This window comes from Pelobates fuscus, chromosome 2 (assembly GCF_036172605.1).
Source record: "Pelobates fuscus isolate aPelFus1 chromosome 2, aPelFus1.pri, whole genome shotgun sequence".
Classification (NCBI taxonomy): Eukaryota; Metazoa; Chordata; class Amphibia; order Anura; family Pelobatidae; genus Pelobates; species Pelobates fuscus.
In genome coordinates this window covers 316,484,235-316,503,141 of record NC_086318.1, presented here as the reverse complement: position 1 = coordinate 316,503,141, position 18,907 = coordinate 316,484,235, and the positions used below count along the sequence as shown (strand labels likewise).

At 41.8% G+C, this 18,907-nt stretch overlaps 1 protein-coding gene across 1 annotated transcript in view; it reads left to right on the top strand.

Moving 5' to 3' along the window:
* LOC134587264 (uncharacterized) overlaps positions 1–18,907 on the top strand; it is a 164,896-nt gene that overhangs the window by 97,812 nt on the left and 48,177 nt on the right. Inside the window, exons 38-43 of the mRNA XM_063443527.1 lie at positions 31–180; positions 8,852–8,905; positions 9,321–9,488; positions 11,741–11,893; positions 15,806–15,940; positions 16,330–16,482. Coding sequence (XP_063299597.1) covers positions 31–180; positions 8,852–8,905; positions 9,321–9,488; positions 11,741–11,893; positions 15,806–15,940; positions 16,330–16,482 — 813 coding nt within the window. The remainder of the gene's footprint in view (positions 1–30; positions 181–8,851; positions 8,906–9,320; positions 9,489–11,740; positions 11,894–15,805; positions 15,941–16,329; positions 16,483–18,907) is intronic.

Here is an 18,907-nt window from a genome sequence, read left to right as displayed (position 1 = left end):
AGACTTTTACCCATATTATGTCCTCAATAGGTGACTTTCAATAAAGAGCATTTAGAGGCGTGCCTGACATCATTAGCATGTGACATCATGGCCAGAGAGCAAAGCAACTTTGAATCTTACTCTATGTTTTATGAACATCTTCTTCAGCAAAAGCATCAGTTGTTGTATCAGAAGGAGCAGGTAGGTTACTTATAAACAAAATATGTTCCCTGTTTATGTGGATTGAATGGAGATGCAACATAACTGGTGAATGGGGATTACGAGAACAATTTACAGGACTTTATGACCACATTCTATTTTATACACATTCCAGTGTTTTATTCCTGTGATATTTGGGTTAAAGGAACACTATAGGGTCAGTAGTACAAATGCCTGACCCTATAGTACCTATATTTAGCCTCTGCCCTTGTCCCCCATTAAAATAGTAAAAACTCATCTTATTTCCAGAGCAGTGAGGGCCAGCGGGTGCTGGCAACAACCGATCCGCCTCTTTGGCTGATCTCAGCCAAGGAGGTGGGCTGTGGTGGAGCCAAACACCGCCCCTGGCCAATCAGCATCTCCTAATAGAGATGTATTTAATCAATGCATCTATATGAGGAAAGTCACTCTGCAACATTGACCCAGGAAGCACCTCTAGTGGCCGTCTGAGGAGTGGATACTAGAGGTGTTCCTAAACTGTAATGTAAACACTGCCTTTTCTCTGATATTGTAGCAGTACTTACCCTCTCCGGGGGCCGGCCGGGGTCCTCTCTTCTCGCCGCGCGTGGTCCTGCTCCTGCACGAGCCTCGCGCGGCTCATCCGTCGACGAGAGCAGGAAGGCGGGCAGTGACCGCGAGAAGCGGTCACGTGTCCCGCCTGTCACTAAGAGCGCGCCGCGTGTCTCGGGCGCGCTCTTAAAGGGACAGTGGGAGACAAAATTAGAATCAGTCTCCCATTGGCCCCTGTCATGCCACGTTCCCCATACACTCACGTTTTGGGGGCGTGGATATGACAGGGGCCAATCAAAGTGAACACTAGGGTATTTTTACAAACTAGAAATTGATGTTACCCCTGTCATTCCTCCCGACAGAATAATAGCTACTACTGTTCTTTCTATTTCTTCTTCCCTCTTGCAAGCTATACAGGCTAAACAAAACATGGCACCTGGAGAGAGGCCTGCTGATAAACTGTTCATTGATATCCCCGAGAGACGGGACATTATGTCATTGTATCATGACACAAAAACTGCTGGACACCCTGGTATTTCTAAAACGTTCTCAGCAGTTTCTAGATATTTCTGGTGGGCTTCCTTACGCAAGGACGTCACCGATTACGTTAATGCTTGTACTACTTGTGCCAGTATGAAGTCCTCCAACAGAGTTCCTTGTGCGCTGTTGCATCCGTTGCCCATACCCGAGAGGCCTTGGTCCAATCTATCCATGGATTTTATTGTTGAATTGCCCCCTTCGAATGGTAAAACTGTCATCCTGATGATAGTGGATCGTTTCTCTAAGATGGCTCATTTTGTGTCTCTTGTCAAGTTGCCCTCGTCCAAGGAACTTGCCTCTGTCTTCGCCAGGGAGGTGTTTCGGTTGCATGGTATTCCCACTTCAATCGTGTCCGATAGGGGTAGCCAGTTTATTTCCAGATTCTGGAAAGCATTTTGTTCAGAGATGGGTATTTCTCTCTCGTTTTCTTCCGCTTACCACCCCCAGTCTAATGGAGCTGCTGAACGTGCCAACCAATCTCTAGAGCAGTATCTTCGTTGTTTCGTATCCCACCATCAGAACAATTGGGCTGACCTTCTTCCTTGGGCTGAGTTTGCTCGTAATAACGCTGCTCATGAATTCTCCGGTAAAAGCCCTTTTTACGTTATTTATGGCCGGCATCCCGTGGTTCTTCCAGCTGCATTCTCCTTACAGGGCATGCCAGCTCTGGATGAACATTTGGCTGGTTTACGTAATACTTGGGAGCAAGTTCAGTGTTCTTTGGTGGATTCCGCTGCTCGCCAGAAGGTTCAGGCAGACAAGCATCGCAGGGCGGCTCCATCCTATGCCGTGGGGGACCGGGTTTGGCTTTCTACTTGCAATATTCGCCTTTGTGTGCCTTCTATGAAGTTGGCTCCTCGTTTTATTGGTCCTTTTCGTATCTTGCATGTGGTTAATCCTGTTTCGTATGCCTAGGATCTTCCTAGGAATCTACGCATTCCTAACGTATTTCATACCTCCTTGTTAAAACCCCTCCTGTGCAACCGTTATACCCGGCATGTTCCTCCTCCCCCTCCAGTTTCTGTGGAGGGCCATGAGGAATTTGAAGTGGCCGCTATACTCGACTCTCGTTTTCTTCGGGGTCGCCTCCAATATCTGGTACATTGGAAGGGCTATGGGCCTGAGGAACGCAGTTGGATTTCCGCTGACGCTGTTCACGCTCCTCGCCTTGTGCGTTCTTTCCACTCTCGCTTTCCTGCCAGGCCTGCTCCTCCCCGCCCAGAGGGCGTGTCTTCTGGGGGGGTACTGTAGCAGTACTTACCCTCTCCAGGGGCCGGCCGGGGTCCTTTCTTCTCGCCGCGCGCGGTCCTGCTCCTGCACGAGCCGCGCGCAGCTCATCCATCGACGAGAGCAGTGACCGCGAGAAGTGGTCACGTGTCCTGCCTGACACTAAGAGCGCGCCGCGTGTCTCGGGCACGCTCTTAAAGGGACAGTGGGAGACAAAATTAGAATCAGTCTCCCATTGGCCCCTGTCATGCCACGTTCCCCATACACTCACGTTTTGGGGGCGTGGATGTGACAGGGGCCAATCAAAGTGAACACTAGGGTATTTTTACTCACCTGTTTCCTTTGTACCTTGCCCTATCGTGGTTTCTGTTCAGTTCCCTTTAGTGCTTGTATCGTTCAGTTGGTTTTTTGGTGCTTGACCTTGGCTTTGTTCCTGACTCCGCTTTCTCTTTATCCTTGCTTGTATCTCCGCCGGTTTGCTCTCCTGTGTACCAGTCCCTGGCTTGTTATACTTTACGCTGTCTCTCCGTTCCCTTGACCTCGGCTTGTTCTGGACTCTGTCTTTTCTCGTACTCGTCTAAGTCCGGTCATTCTAAGGTCTGGTAAGACGAATCCTGTTTTCTCGTCTCTTGACTATCTGGACTATTCCTGCGTGTTGGGGTATATTACCGTGACAGATATACTTTGCACATACACAGTGGCGGCTGGGAACGTTTTAAGATGGGGAGGGTGCCAAATTCTTCCCCCCACTATTACTACTCCCTATACAGTACTGAGTACAAAGAAATCTATACAATACACAGAGCTGGGTAGACTACAGCGATACCCACACACCAGGTAGAGCTGAGTAAAAAACAGAGAAAAAAACACAAAGGTGGGCACAATAAGGACATAACTATTCCAAACAGCCGAATCACTGTGATGGATTATACAGAGCTGCAATACAGAGATCCACACACAGTATATGTATCTGTATAATGCTCCAGCTTATATGTGTCTGTCTATCTTCCTATCCCTCTCTTAGCTCTCCCTCTCATGGTTTCATCTTCAGTAGTGCTCCTGCTGTGATAACGTTAGCTTTGTACTAAATATTACAGTATAAATAGACTCCGACCATGTCAGCTACTCCTGATTCAGTATTAGCTCTCAACACACAGTATACACAGGGTTAAAGCAGTACTACTGATAGACGTATTACCTTTGCAGATGGCGATATAATTAATCTGCAGTGGTAAAATAGACAGAGAGGGATCTGATATGGTTAACAGAAGTAATAAACATTACAGATTAAAACAGATTGTAATCAGAATCAGATTAGTCCTCAGAGTCACAGCCAGAGTTTTGCATTGTGAAGCTTCACAACTTTTCAACTAGCCACAGCATGAGTGTATCAAGTCTCAGCTGTAGAGTGACTGAGCACTTTAAAAAGATGGTGGGTATGTTCAGTTGGAGTATGTAAAACTATTCATAGCAGACAGTACAGTGCTCTGTGTCAGAAATATTAATTAGATAGCTGCATACATTTCCTTGCCCTCGGGCACTGTAACCAGTTCAGCCAATTCGCACCGTTTAGCACGAACCTGTTACTAAAATTTAACAAGTTCGCTGAACCGTCGGCAAAGCCAGCCCCCTGCTGCAGCGCAAAAATCATCTGTCTGTGGAAAGTGCGTTGATGCCTTCAACAGCCCTGTCTGCCTGTCCGACGCTGCTGCTGGGAGGGGGGAAGCCGGAAGGTCTCTCGGCTCCCATTTACCATAGAGAAGACGTTTGTGTAGCCATGCTGGCGGTATGAACTCTGGAGGAGGGGGCTGGAGATAAGATGTGACGAAAGGTCAACGTCACATCCCTTCCCCGGCGCTCTGACACTGCCTGCCACGCTCCAGAGAGGCTGTGAGAAGGCTGGGCAGAAAAAAAAAAGTCCGTGACAGCAGCCTCTGCTGTGACATAATTTATTGCTCTAATCTTCCTTCTGAGACAGAAAGAACTAACTAGTGAGCTTTGCCAGAGACCAAACATCAGATAAGTAAGTTCTCAATTCATAAAGTCACAGACCAATAATAACTAATTATTTGCCAATTGACATCATTTTTATGTTTTGCTTAATACTCACGTACTTTAAAATTACACCCCATTGGCATTTTTATTTGAATCATTATTTTGAATATATTTATATTTATTATATTGATATAGTTGGTGTAATGGATCCCAAAACTCTAGCTGAGTATATCCGGGAAGAATCTCCCAATTCCCAAGCGCAGTAGTGCATATAGTAGTGAATATATCTCCCAATTACCCAAACATTAGCCTAAACTTAATGAAGGGGTAAAACAATCTGTTTAATCCAGACTCAATGGCCCACTTATATACAATACAGATACACTGTAAACATGCCCATGACACTCCCACACCCACAAAATGTCCCCAAAATGCAATGTCACCGTGACTCTGCAATAAGTGACAAAATATGAAAAACACACAAAATCACATATTTCCCACCTAGGAACCCCCATAGTTTATACATCCCCGCATTGCCTGGATCTGAGCGCCCAACATATCCAAAAATCGCTCAGATCCCACAAACACAGCTGAAACGCCACCGGGGTAAATTTCTGACTTGCCGCACACATGGTCCTATGTCCAAAACAGTTCCAGGGTGTTTTGTGCTTTTGCCAGTCAACTTCGGGAGTTCCATGCGGAAGAAATACCGAACGCACACTCTGGCTATTTAGTCGCGTTTGTTCGTATGATTCATACGAACAAACCTACCGAACGGCGATCTCCTGACATGTGTTTTTGACAATCCTTCTTAAAAAACAATATACATGTGCAAAAGCTGCTGAAAGAGGGCAGATTTCAAACCAGACCCATTTTTTTACATGCCTAGATGCTCTCAAGAAAGCTTCTCCAAACAACTACCAATGAAGGGGTAGGGGCCCTGCAGAGTTTAAATATATTACAGTAGGGAGCCCACGCACACCTCCACTCCCCTTCCCCCCCCCCCACCTACTATTGAGTAATATTCTTAACCTTTTCCACACTACAGCTTCACTCCCACCTGCCCCCCTTCATTCTTCTCACCCTAATCTGACTCCAACACACCTATATACCAAGGGATAACCAAACACCACCTTATAAAAACTGTCTGGGGCAGACGGAGATGGGAGGAACCAAGAAACGCATACCGAAGACACTACATGGCTTAACACTAACACATTGAACAGCCACTCACATATACAGACAATAGAGACTTTGGAACAGCCATACCCACTAGAGAGCTGACGACAAGATACTGTCCTCACTTTGACTGACATGAATGTTCTATGATTAACTGACCCCAAAGGACAGAAAGAGTCAGTAAAACGCAGGTAACACACACAGCTGGACTGTGGAAGACGTATACGCAATGAGATGTCTATTACTAGGTGGGAGACGGGAACACAAGCTAGATAATAATATTGACGGAGTCTTAACTTACACACTAGGAAGGTGCAACGATCAATCACTAACCCTACTACAATTCAGATTTGACAGCTTGTCCCACACATAGCACATAGAAGGAGAAAAGAGAAATGTTTAGTGCAGGATACACCTGAGCAGAGGAAGGAGTGCTACAGCATACCACTAGGAACGTACATGTATCCCTCACTAATTAGACACCTGCTACCTCCCAGACGATAATCAGCCAAACCAGCCGAGATACGAGGACAGCTTAGGGGTAGAGGACTAAAGTTAACTAGCACTGCTCCCACGCCTGGAGATACAGACCACGCGTAACCCAAAACAAGCTTACCCACGGAATTCCATGAGACGAACTGAAGACAATTACCTGACTAATAAACTTCTCATGGTTGAACTACTCGAGAAACGCTACTAATAAGACACACACAAAATGTTTAGCATTATTATACAAGCCGCAAATCATGAGGCTTCTTGCGAGAACAGGGGATAGAACAACTAGAAAGCAAAATGTATACTGCGCAAGTTCACTATTTTATGTTGTTAACCCCTCACCCTTCCTTTCTGTACACCGATACAACTGCAAAATCTTTGAAATAAAGAATTTGCAAAAAATATATATATTTCACAGAATTAAAGAGACACAAAATTTCCAAGCCATCTATTGTGACCATTAATTATAAATTAATTTTAAATTCACTTTGAATTCACCTTGATTCTCAGTTTCATGAATAACTCTGTGATAACTCTGTCATGGTCCAGCAACAGCTAGTAATAGCTTCCCTCTTACATATATTTGAAAACATTCTACAAAAATCCCCCAGAATGAAAACATTGCAGACCATGTTAACTAATGCTTAGTCTCACTTAGTGCTGTAATTTAATATATAAATGTGTTTGTTAGACTAATGTATTCTGTATATACTGTGTTAAGATAAACATAACTGATGCATTAACACATTTAAAGATATCCCTGCTGCCCTGCAGTGAGGGGGTGGGAATAATAAAGATACATTGTTGCCTATATGGTGGGATATAAGAAGGAGAGCAGAGGGGTGGGACTCACCAGTGCAGAAGGAGCAGTCTGGAATAGCGCACGTAATGCACGGAAAGGATTTGGGGAGTCGCAGCCTGCTAGGGCTGATGGCCGAAGGCAGGCTGAACGAACTCTGGATAAAGACTCGGAGTATCTGTCTGTTGGGTAGTCACCCCAACAGCTGACAGGTGGAAATGCTGGCTGTGTTAAAGTTTAATAAAGCTGTGGCCGTTGCCCTTACCCAACAATCAGGTGTCATGTCGTTATTGGGGGTAACGGTTTTGGTATTTGGGTCAGCAGTCATGTATTTAATCACACTTGGTTATGAATGTTATGTTATCCACATGCAGCTCTGTTGTAATGCTGAGCGATTAGAAAATGAATATGGTAGGAGAGAGAGATGGACTTGAGTCATTGTCCTGGCCTCCATAGCAGGAGAAGTGCTGTTGAACCATTGTATTGAGGTTTCTGTTGTCACTACTACAAGTTATAAAATGGTTCGTGTTTGTTGTTGTTTAGTTCTTTTTGCCAATGTTGTAACACTAACCGCCCAAAAAACTTTGTATGCTTTTTCTAGCGTGTGGTTTACAATGTACAGCAGGTATTCTTATATCCTATTACAAACTGAATATTACCACATCTCAGATTATCTGAGTAGGTTTCCCTGTAGCGCTTTTTTTCTCTATTAAATCCGAGCTAGATTACTTTGGAGTTCTCTCCTGAATGTCTTTCACGTTAAATCTTTTCATGTGCACGAAAATATATTCTAGAATTTGATATTAATAGAAATGAATAATTAAAAAAAATATGTTAAGGGGCATGGAAGACCACAAAATGTGAGGCACAGCTATGGTATAATGTGTGGACAGCACAATTGATGTCTTAGTGGAAAATTACAAAACTGATTTTAAAATGGCCAAACAAATTGTGCTTTTCAGTTTTCACTTCTCTACAGTTTTGTGTTCAGTGAATAACGGTTCCAAAAACGATGGGGGATATGTATAAAAAGTGATGTGTTCTGAAATGTGGCATAAAGTACTGAACATGGGGCAGTTACCATGGAAACCACCGGAACAAGCAGACACATTACATTGGTGACTCCGCCCTTTTTTTTGGTTTGCATCACTTTTCACGTCACATGGTGTAAAAACACTCCAAATGAAAATATATCCTCAAAAAAGTTCTCACTTTTTTTTTTCAAAATGTCTAATGTAAATAAAAATAGAAAGTAGAAAAATATATCACACACTTACATGGCACCATATAGGGAAGAAAGGGATGTGCAGCGATGGTTTAGTAGTTTTTAAACTGATGTGAAGGAACGTACATGATATGCTTCTTTTATTGAAATACATGCTATGAAGCTCAAATCAAAGTTACATCATCATAATCCTAATACTGTAAATTCCTCTTCTTAATTATGTTTAGATTGAAGATGTGATGCTTTAAATAAACCTCTTCTGAGAATTTGTCTCCAGATATTTTCCAATAACGTCTATTTTTTTGTGTAGATTTTTTTATTATTCATTGCGAAAGTGTTATCTCACACAAGCATGACGCACATTATTATGTGATGTGTTTTAGATGTTTTGTATATATGTACATGTCTGTTATGCTTAGTGTTCTATGTAGAAAACATACTAAACTTTTAAACATCAAACAAATGTTCTAGGGGCTGTGAATATATTTGACTTCTGCTTTTGCATGGAATGAAAATACAATCTAGAATTCAGGTTTTTGGCAGAAATTATTCATTAAAAATGTCAATGCAAGACCACACAATGTGAAGCACAACTTTAGCATAATATTGTATAGAACAATAGATGTTTTAATTGATGTTAGAGTGGGAACCCTATAATTTATTTATTAATACTTACGCTGCAGGAATTGCTAGAACTCCATGGGGATCAGAAGGAAGTGGAAACAAACTATAGTAAGGTATGCCAGTGGTCCAGTTTTCTACAAAAATTAAAAGCTTGTATTGTACAACTTGCTTCTCAATGGTATATAAATGATAATATGGAGACAAAGGTGTCTTGTGATAATCCGTAATTTTATTTTTCACCTGGTAAGTTTTGGTCATGAATATTCAATCAATTCTGTATTTGTATAACTGTATAGAATGGTGTTAAACTGTTATTTTTCTCAAATTAAGATTAACACTTTGAGAGTTATACCAACTTTTAAAACTAATGAGAGCTGCTCCCTTTCCACAGATGAAGGTAAAGGATCTAGTTGAGTGGAGGAACATTACAATGTCTATGAATGATAAACGCACTATGCAATGTTTATAGCTGTATAATGTTGAAGATGTGTGTTGGCTTTCCTGACAGTAATTTTTATCACTTGTCAGACAGCTGAGCTGAGCCATGACCTGATTATTGAAATAACAGCCCTCAGAGCTAGGATTTTAGATCTCGAAGAGCAAACTCTAACCATGAAAGAGACCATCAAAAAGGACGTACAGGGTGAATATGAAGGCCTTGTAAGGACTCTCTTTGCTGCATGTGTAAACCTAAAGGTGAGCAGTCAACAGTGGTGTATTTTGGACTTGTGCTGCCCTAGGCATGACGGAACTTGGGTATCCCATAATTTAAATGTCCCCCACCCCTTCCTGCCATCCCTTCCTGTTAAAGACTAACACATATTTTGACTGACAGACACACACTGACACACCCACTCACGGACAAGCACACACTCTTAGATACACTGACATACACACACTCACTGATTTGACACAATCTGACAGTCACACAATCACTCAGACACACACTGACAGACAGACACACACTGACCCATGCACAATCACTTAGACACACACATTCACTGACTCACACTCACAGACACACCCACACCCACTCACATTTACTGACAAACATACACACTCAGACACACACACTCACAGACACACACACACTGACAGACATACATACACACTTACTGGCAGACATACATACACACTGACAGACACTCACAGACACACTGACAGATATTCACACACACATTCACCAACAGACACACATACTCATAGATAGACACACATACTCATTGGCAAACACACACTGACAGACACACACATTCATTGACAGACACACACACACACACAATCACTCACAGAAATGCACACACTCAGACACGCAAACACACACATTCACTGACAAACACACAAACGCTTTCCCTCAACACTCACAAATTATTATTTTTTTAATTTTATTTAAATCCACCCAGCCTCCCTACTTTCGGGAGAGCTTGATTTTTTAGATATTTACCTGGGGTCCAGTGGGGTTGCTGGGCGGGCGTGCAGGCAGGAAGGCAAGCGGGCGTGCAAAGTAGGCAGCAAGGGAGCAATGATCTTCTTGCTCAGCTCCCTTGCACGCCGCTTTGTGATGCTGGGAGCCGGAGTGATGTCATATTCGGGCTCCCACAAGTTACACAATTGGCTGCAACATGTTGCATGTTATACAACTGGCGGCCTGCCCCAAAAAGCTGTCTAGCCATCCAGCACTTGGGCCCTCATAAGACAAGGCTTACAAGGCATTTGCCTGGGCATTTGAGGGCGGCGGTCTTTGACACCCCTTAGAAAGGGACGTCCAAGACAAATGCCTTGTTAGCTTCTCGGTAAATACATCACTGGCAGGCAACACAACAGCTGTTTATTCCGTGTGGTGTGTAACGTACCACATGTGAGAAAAAAATAAAATAGATAATGGCCCATAGGATGGAAATATGAACCACTTGATCAATTAACGAACTACTTATGTGACGGATAATATAACCCCCAGATATAATCCACTTTGTGAAATAACTGATGAAACATTGTTTAATTTCCTTTCTTCTCTGTATGCTTTCTCCATGGTGACTGCCAAATTCAAAGGTCAGACTTTATAACAGTCCTGGACAACTTCCTTGTTACTACATGTAAATTGTAAATTTCTCTACTTGTGAAATTTGGCAGTAGGCAAGCAGTTTAAAAGTAGCAAGAAGCATTTGAGAGAGTAGTGACTTGCGGGTAACAACAAGATTATAAATAAGCCCAGGATGTGGAGGTAGACAAACAGAACAATGTGTCCACATTTCCTCGTTCAATTCAATGTGATGTCTTAATATTTAATACATATTTTAAAGGAAACTGAGAATCACAGAAAAAAAAAAAAGATTAACATGAGTTAAATGAGATTTCCAATGTTTTATTTAATGGTGAACGTTCCATTGATGGTTCTCCTTTAATAATATCTCTGACAATTATTTTCCTTCCTTGTCCTACGCTCAATCCAGAGATTAAAGAAGCATTCCAAGCATCGTAAGGAATGCCCATATGCCCTCCAATAGTAGGTAGTCAAACTGTGTGCGAACGGTTTTACAATGTATGTGGGGTCCATAAAGCACTGGTCGTAGTCTCTTCTGGGGATAGATGCTCCTATAAGAAGATTCTATCAGTTGAAGGTTCTCAGTCAATGAGTGAAGTCTTGCACTGCTGGGATTAGCTCTGAGTTGCAGTTTCCAGCTAGAGAGGAGGTGAAACCTAGGTGAATTTTCAAACCATTTGCAAATATCTTGACTACTTGCCATGAGATGGGACAGGGCACTCCTGACATTATAACCACTACACTGAGCCGTAGTGGTTAAGGTGCTTGAAGTGTTCCTCTAATCCAGGTCAGACTTTTTTTAGTCACCCAACTGTAAGGCAAGCCGCACCATGTTATCGTTTGTTATTTTTTCAGTATCAAAGCCGGCAAACCTGATACAAGATTTGTATTCCTATTGTTATTACAGTGTAAACTTGATGAATATCATATTAATATGAACAGACAAGTAGAGACACTAATCAGTGAAGTTAGGAAAGAAGGAATAGATGACATGATCCTGCTGAAGAAAAAATATGGTTCCAGGAAAGATGACAATGATCTGAGAAATACTTTGGCCATGGTAAGGTCCTTTATAATGTTTAATATATTGTTTTAATTCTGTGATTGTAATGTGGATGTGAAATTAATACTCTTTTAAATAATACCATACATTTGTCTTCTTACTTATACATATATTTATATTGATGTTAACCTGTAAAACGCTCCCATACAAATATAGCTAATAAAGGCAATATTATTGTTGTTTACTAAACCCCCTTTACTGCATTCCATTCTACCTAGAACACAGGAGAAGGGGGTTAATAGAGAAGGACAGAAATCCTCCACAAAAATGTGTAATTGGAATAATCTGTACATTACACTAATGAATATTATTAGGTATAATCCGTGTTGTGGATCAAGGTATAATCCATGTTCACAGCAGAGCAATCAACAACAACAACAAAAGTCCAATTTTAAAACCTTTATTTTCAATTTTTCTGAGAAGGAAATCCCAGACTGTTTCTAAGCCTTTCTATCTCTCTTTATGTCTGTCTTTCTATGGCAAGGGATTGACTTCATGAGCATAGAGAGAAAGATAAGCATAGAAAATAGAAGTAATGCAGTCTGCATATGCGCTAACCAATCTTCCTGGCATGCCCAGATGCAGAACTTATTCACAAACTAGCTCAGTGTATCTTGTATTGCAATAGTGAATCCTTCGGGTAACCTGCAGGGTGCGGGTGGGTATATTCAAAATGTTTGGCGTGTTGAATACTTTATCACATTGCACATCACAATTTTGCCTAACTTTTCATACTGATTATTACTTATTGTTTATCTGTGTATCTGAAAATAACTGATAATTCCTAATTAAAATTTATTTTCAAACCATCTGTATTGTAATATTATAGCTAATTATTATTAAATTTGATCCACTTTGAAACCGCTTGTTTCCAAAGATAAATATTTAAAAGGTATATAACCAGGTGTGAAAAAATGTATAATAACAATACATGTATACATTTTGTACTAGATATATGTGTTTATTCCTTTATTTCCCTATGGTTACCAGGAGCTGCCATCCATCTAATTGGAGCTGTAATCTAATAGGAAGAAGTGGTGTCACTCTTTGACAGCCTTTACTAATTTTTAAAAAATTTTGATGCCTGTATTTATTGAGGATCTGGCATTATAGTGATACTGTAACTGGCTGTATTAAAAAGACCTTTGTAATGTTTTATACATTTTTGTAGAGCAGTGACATGTTACTGGGTTATATCATGCACTTTTGAACTACTCTGTGAACTGCATCGTGCCGCACCAGTGCAAAGGATCAGCTTGTGATAACAGAAACCTGTTGCCCAGGCAAACATAGACTTAAGGTCGGGTGCCTTTCTAAAAATGAGTCATGCTACAGCAATTGTTAAGCTGTTTGAACAAATACTGTGCGTCTTATTCTGTCAGTAACCCAGTCCATTTATTCTCCATGTACTAGAGCCCATATGATTATACCAATATACAAGAAAAGTGGAAACCACCCAGAATACGTATATATATATAGAATAGAATAACCTGTATTCAGGTAGAATATCCGAGGATATGCTCTGTGTGGAAAAATCAAATAGCTAACATAGCGTAAAATAGTATAGCATTAAATTGTGAATTAAAATAGTATAGCATTAAAATGTGAACGCGTTTCGCCCGGTAAGGTGCTGGACTTCTTCATCCCTGAAGAAGTCCAGCACCTTACCGGACGAAACGCGTTGGATTTATTCCTTGTGTACTTTTTATACTTATATTTGTTTATTTTGATTTTTTGCTGTATCTATATCATTGCTCCTGGACTCCTACTGTGGATATTTTGACAACATCATCCAGGAGTCCCATGATTATTTGGAGACACGCTGTTTCTTATATAAATGTGTCTTATATAATTTTATAACAATCTTCACCATATTTAATTTCCTTTATTTTACATACTTGGTTGGAAGATACTTCAACTCATATCCATTACAGTACCCCTGAGTGGGTGAAAGGCCTGATTTCTCATTCGTTTGTGAGTGCATCCATATTTTCACGTATTCACATTTTAATGCTATACTATTTTACGCTATGTTAGCTATTTGATTTTTCCACACAGAGCATATCCTCGGATATTCTACCTGAATACAGGTTATTCTATTCTATATATATATACGTATTCTGGGTGGTTTCCACTTTTCTTGTATATTTGCATATTTTCTTAGGTGGTTGCGAAGTACACCTGGGATCACTTCCAGCTATACGTTTTTACACCTTTAGTGTATATACTCTTCTTTTGTTTTTACACATATGATTATACCACCTGCTATACAGCCTGTTGAATCCTCAATGTTGCAGGTGCAATTCCCAGCAGGTTAGCATTAAATATTTCTGAGTTTAATAAAATAAGTACAAGTAAAATTATTAATAAGATTATTCAATCAGTCGCTAATAAGTCGTATGACTCTTGGAATATGTTCTAGAGTTTTTATCCCTTAGCCAATCCTATATAAAATGGATTACCAATATTATCTCAGCTTGTGGCATATTGAAGCACTGCGGTTCCCTGAACATATATCATGTGCGTATGCATATTATTACGCATGTGATTTTGCCAATTAAAAAAAAATTATATATTATATATTTATATATAATTATATATTTTTAATTCTTTATTTTTGTTGTGCATGAGAGGGTCAACACGTTGGCACACATAATATAATAACAAGTAAGAATAACAGGGAAAATTACCACCATGTCAGCATTATAATCACGATTGAACTGCACGTTTGTTTTTTTTAAAGGTAATGACAAGCTTACAACAGATAAACTGACGAGATGTACTCCTCAGGAGGCCCCTAGCAGGATGCGTAGTGAGAAGAAGGTGTGTTATGTCAGGAAAGAAACTATAGACAGAGCACTTAGAAACCAACAGTGTTCCACCCACTTAGAGCTGTGTATAGACCTTTTTATCTATGGAGAAAGGTCCTAATGAAGGGTCGTAAGTTCAGGTTGGCTATGCTAACCAGGGGCATAGCGGAGTCCCATAACCTAGGAAAGACGAGCAGGCCCCTGTGCTTCAAGGGAAATAGGTAAGCTGAGCCAGATGATATTATTAGAGAGTCTGCCAGAAACCCCATCTGTTTAGGAGTCCCTGTGGCAGGTCGCAGCTGTCTCTTCATGTGTGTTGTATGTCGGAGCGTTGTGTGCTTCCTGACCCGCCGCCTTGTTGGGGCCTGACGTACCACTAAAATTGTTGGTTTCTGCTGCAGGGCTTGAGTTGGCTTTAGTGGTGAGTAGACACTTGATTGGACAGGTTGCTATAGCCGCTTCTTCAGCTTGCGCCAAAAATTGTAGTAGATGTTGTCTAGCTTGGACAAGATATCCGGATTCTCTCCTGTTGCTCCAGGTGTCCACGTGGCATCTGCCATTTTGACCGTGTAACTGGAGTTTGCAACTGCCGTTGTGGTGTTTACCCGTGCTTCTGACGGATCAGTATGGCTTCCTAAGGGTGGACCAGGATAACCCCTGCCTGTCCGAGGGGGGGGAGGTAAGTGTGAGACAAGTCCTCTCCATTAATTGTAGATTGAGGAGAGCAGCTGTCTCTCCTCAGCTCCCTTGCCCATAGGCCACGATTGGTCAATGCCGGTAACAGAGTGTGTCGGGTAAAGTATCCCTCGAGTCGTCGGTACACTCCCAGCCCTGTGGGTGCATAGTGGAGTGGTTTTGAGCTTCAGGGTCAGGATTATCTCTGCATTTGTTTCAGAGAGTGCTGGAGCCCGCATTACATGCGTCTGCACGGCTCGACAGCCCACCTCCGCCCCCATGATTTTGCCTATTATTACACAAGCTTGGTATGTCAACTTTCATACCACCCACATATGTGTACTGTACTATGGGTCATAGATCATTTTTTCCCCTAAATTCAAGTTTCTGTGTTTAATCTATTTACCCTTTCTTTATTTTTTAGCAAGACAAGTTACAGGATCTCAGAGATGAGAACAGCACATTGCGATCATTAGTTTGTAAGCTGAAAGCTTTAAATCACTGGAAAATAATAGCCAAAGAAGGGCGACTACGTGGGAAGCTCAGAAAGTCTGAAAAGGTGAAGAACGTCACTGAATGAATTATAATAGTCACTGAAGTTACATGCATATGTCTTGATATCCGAAAGATCATTTAAAGGGAAATAAATGTACAAAGACAGAGCTACAGGACAGCATTTCACATTTTTACCAACGCATTTTACATAGTAGCTAAATCTGATTGTCTAAATAGAGGAGAGGTAATAATACAGACTGGCTATTTTAGAATAGGTAAAAACAAACAAACAAACAGATTGGGAATCCATAATGGGATATATCTCAATGCACACTTGCTTAAAAGATGCCTATTTAGTTACACGTATTATTAATGCATGTTACAGCACAGACATATTTCTTTTTTCTTGGAAAGTCTAGAAATCAAAGCTAATGTCATGTGTATTCTTTACAGGAGGCTATCCAAAACAAAAAGGATGGGCTGAAGTTAAAGATGACAGTGGAGAAAGAAGTGAGCTTGCTCCGTCAGGAACTGACTGTTGCAAGGACAGCCCTTACAAGGACACAGGCTGAGAACAACAGAGTAAAACAACAGCTGGCCAAACAGGTACATGGACGTCGACTTTGCCCTGTTTGTTTATCTTAACAGGTGTGAGTCATAAACGCAGCGAGTTAGAATTTTCTATTTATAAAGCAGCATACAGGGTTATGCATAAATGGGATAAAACTGGATAACAAATAAAGAAACATCAGATATTTATACACTGGAAGGTTTTTTTATTTTTTTTTTAGCTGTATGTAGTCCTGCTGTGAGTGGCACATTACATTTTGGAATACAATATTTAAAGACCAGATTATTGTGACTGTGTAGACCAAGCATGTCAAACTCAAAGTCTAGCAAGGGCCAAATAAACAAGGTTTAAGTTTATGTGGGCCGCAAAAAAACCCCCCAAAACTTACATTTTCATAGAAACATAGGTTTATTGAAAAGTACAGTATTAAAAACAAAAAACAGCATCCCCCTCTACTAAACCACAGCACCCTCCATATACTAAATCCCAGTCCCTCCCTCTACTAAATCCTAGCAGCCTCCAAAAACAAGCAGACTCCACTCACATTGCCATTTCCAGTATGCAATTCCGGAGCCTGACCTCTGGTATATCCCAAATGGCGCCGTCCGCACCCTGTGCCAAAGCGGATCCTCCTGCTACCTTTTGACACCCTGTGAAGGTGGAGCACGTCGACGTCATGTTGGGATGTGACGTGGCATTGTGTGCCTCCGTGCACCTCCAGGTCCTCCACTGTCCAGCCGCAGCCATTGCAACACTGACCAACACACACATACTCACTGACAGACACACACACTGACGGACACACAGACACTCACTGACACACACACACACAGACACTCACTGACACACACACACTCACTGACAGACACACACACTGACACAGACACAGACACACTCACCGACAGACACAGACACTCACTGACACACACACAGACAGAAACACACATACTTACTGACAGACACACACACTCACAGACACACACCCACTCACTGACACACAGACAGACACACACACTCACTTACAGACACACAGACAGACACACACCGTCCCTTACAGACACACACACACACACTCACTGACAGACATTCACACACTTTCTGACAGACACACACACTGACACACACACAGACACTCACTGACACACACACAGACACTCACTGACACACACACTCACTGACAGACACACACACAGACACACTCACTGACAGACACAGACACACTCACCGACAGACACAGACACTCACTGACACACACACACACAGACAGACACACACATACTTACTGACACACACACACACTCACTGACAGATACACACACACTCACAGACACACAGACACACACATACTTACTGACACACACACTCACTCACAGACACACACCCACACACTGACACACAGACAGACACACACACACTCACTTACAGACACACACACTCACTGACAGACACACACACACACTCACTGACAGACAGACACACACACATACTTACTGACACACAGACATACTCACTAACAGACTTTCACACACTCACTGACACACACACTGACAGACACACACTTACACATTCTTGCACACACTCACATTATTGTAAGTATTCCTGGGGTCCAGTGGGGATCTTCTGTCTGGAGATCTCCTCACTGCTCCCTCGCGCGCAGTTTAGTGCTCCCGGGCGCCGGAATATGATGCCATTTCCCGGCGCCCAGCATTATTACAGATGGCGCGCGCGAGGGAGCAGTGAGGAGCAGGAACACTGAGCTTCCTCGCTGCATCCACCGTCCCCTCCTCCCTGGCTGGGTAGGTTAAAGCAGAGTAGGCACCAGCAATGTGGGGAAAGCAGGTGCCTACTCTGCTTGGAACACTAGGCATGTACTCGCAGCTCGCCTGGCCGCAAAGCTGTCCATTGTGGGCCGCATGCGGCCTGCAGGCTGCGAGTTTGAAATGCTTGGTGTTGACTGTCATTAATCTTTGAGAGGTTAATTATTTTGTGAATTATTGCACATTTAATTTGACACTTTGTGCCAGACTTTCATACCATATTCACAAGTTTAACCAAAATTTTCAAGGCAACCACTTTAGAAATGCAAATGTCACAGCTACCTATATTGAACTATACATAAGTTTTCATAAAGAATGGGTTCATTTTTATGTACAATTTGCCAATTCTGCCCTGTCTATTTAAAATCCATATTATTCTAAATCACCAAATAGGCCGCTCTTTATTTGTGCCTGACCTACAACTTCCATTATCACTATGTGGACACTAGTACATTCAAAATCATGTCAGTTTTTGTTCTTACACAGGCAAAGAGTGATAACTAGAAAAGGCAAAATAACCACACATAGTGTATACCATTAATATGAATACGTGGTGTATAAAAGAAGGGGAAATATGCCCACTCACACTTTCAGGAGCTAACGGTTATAGCTCACTGTAATCGCCTGTAGGGTCTGTAAAGGT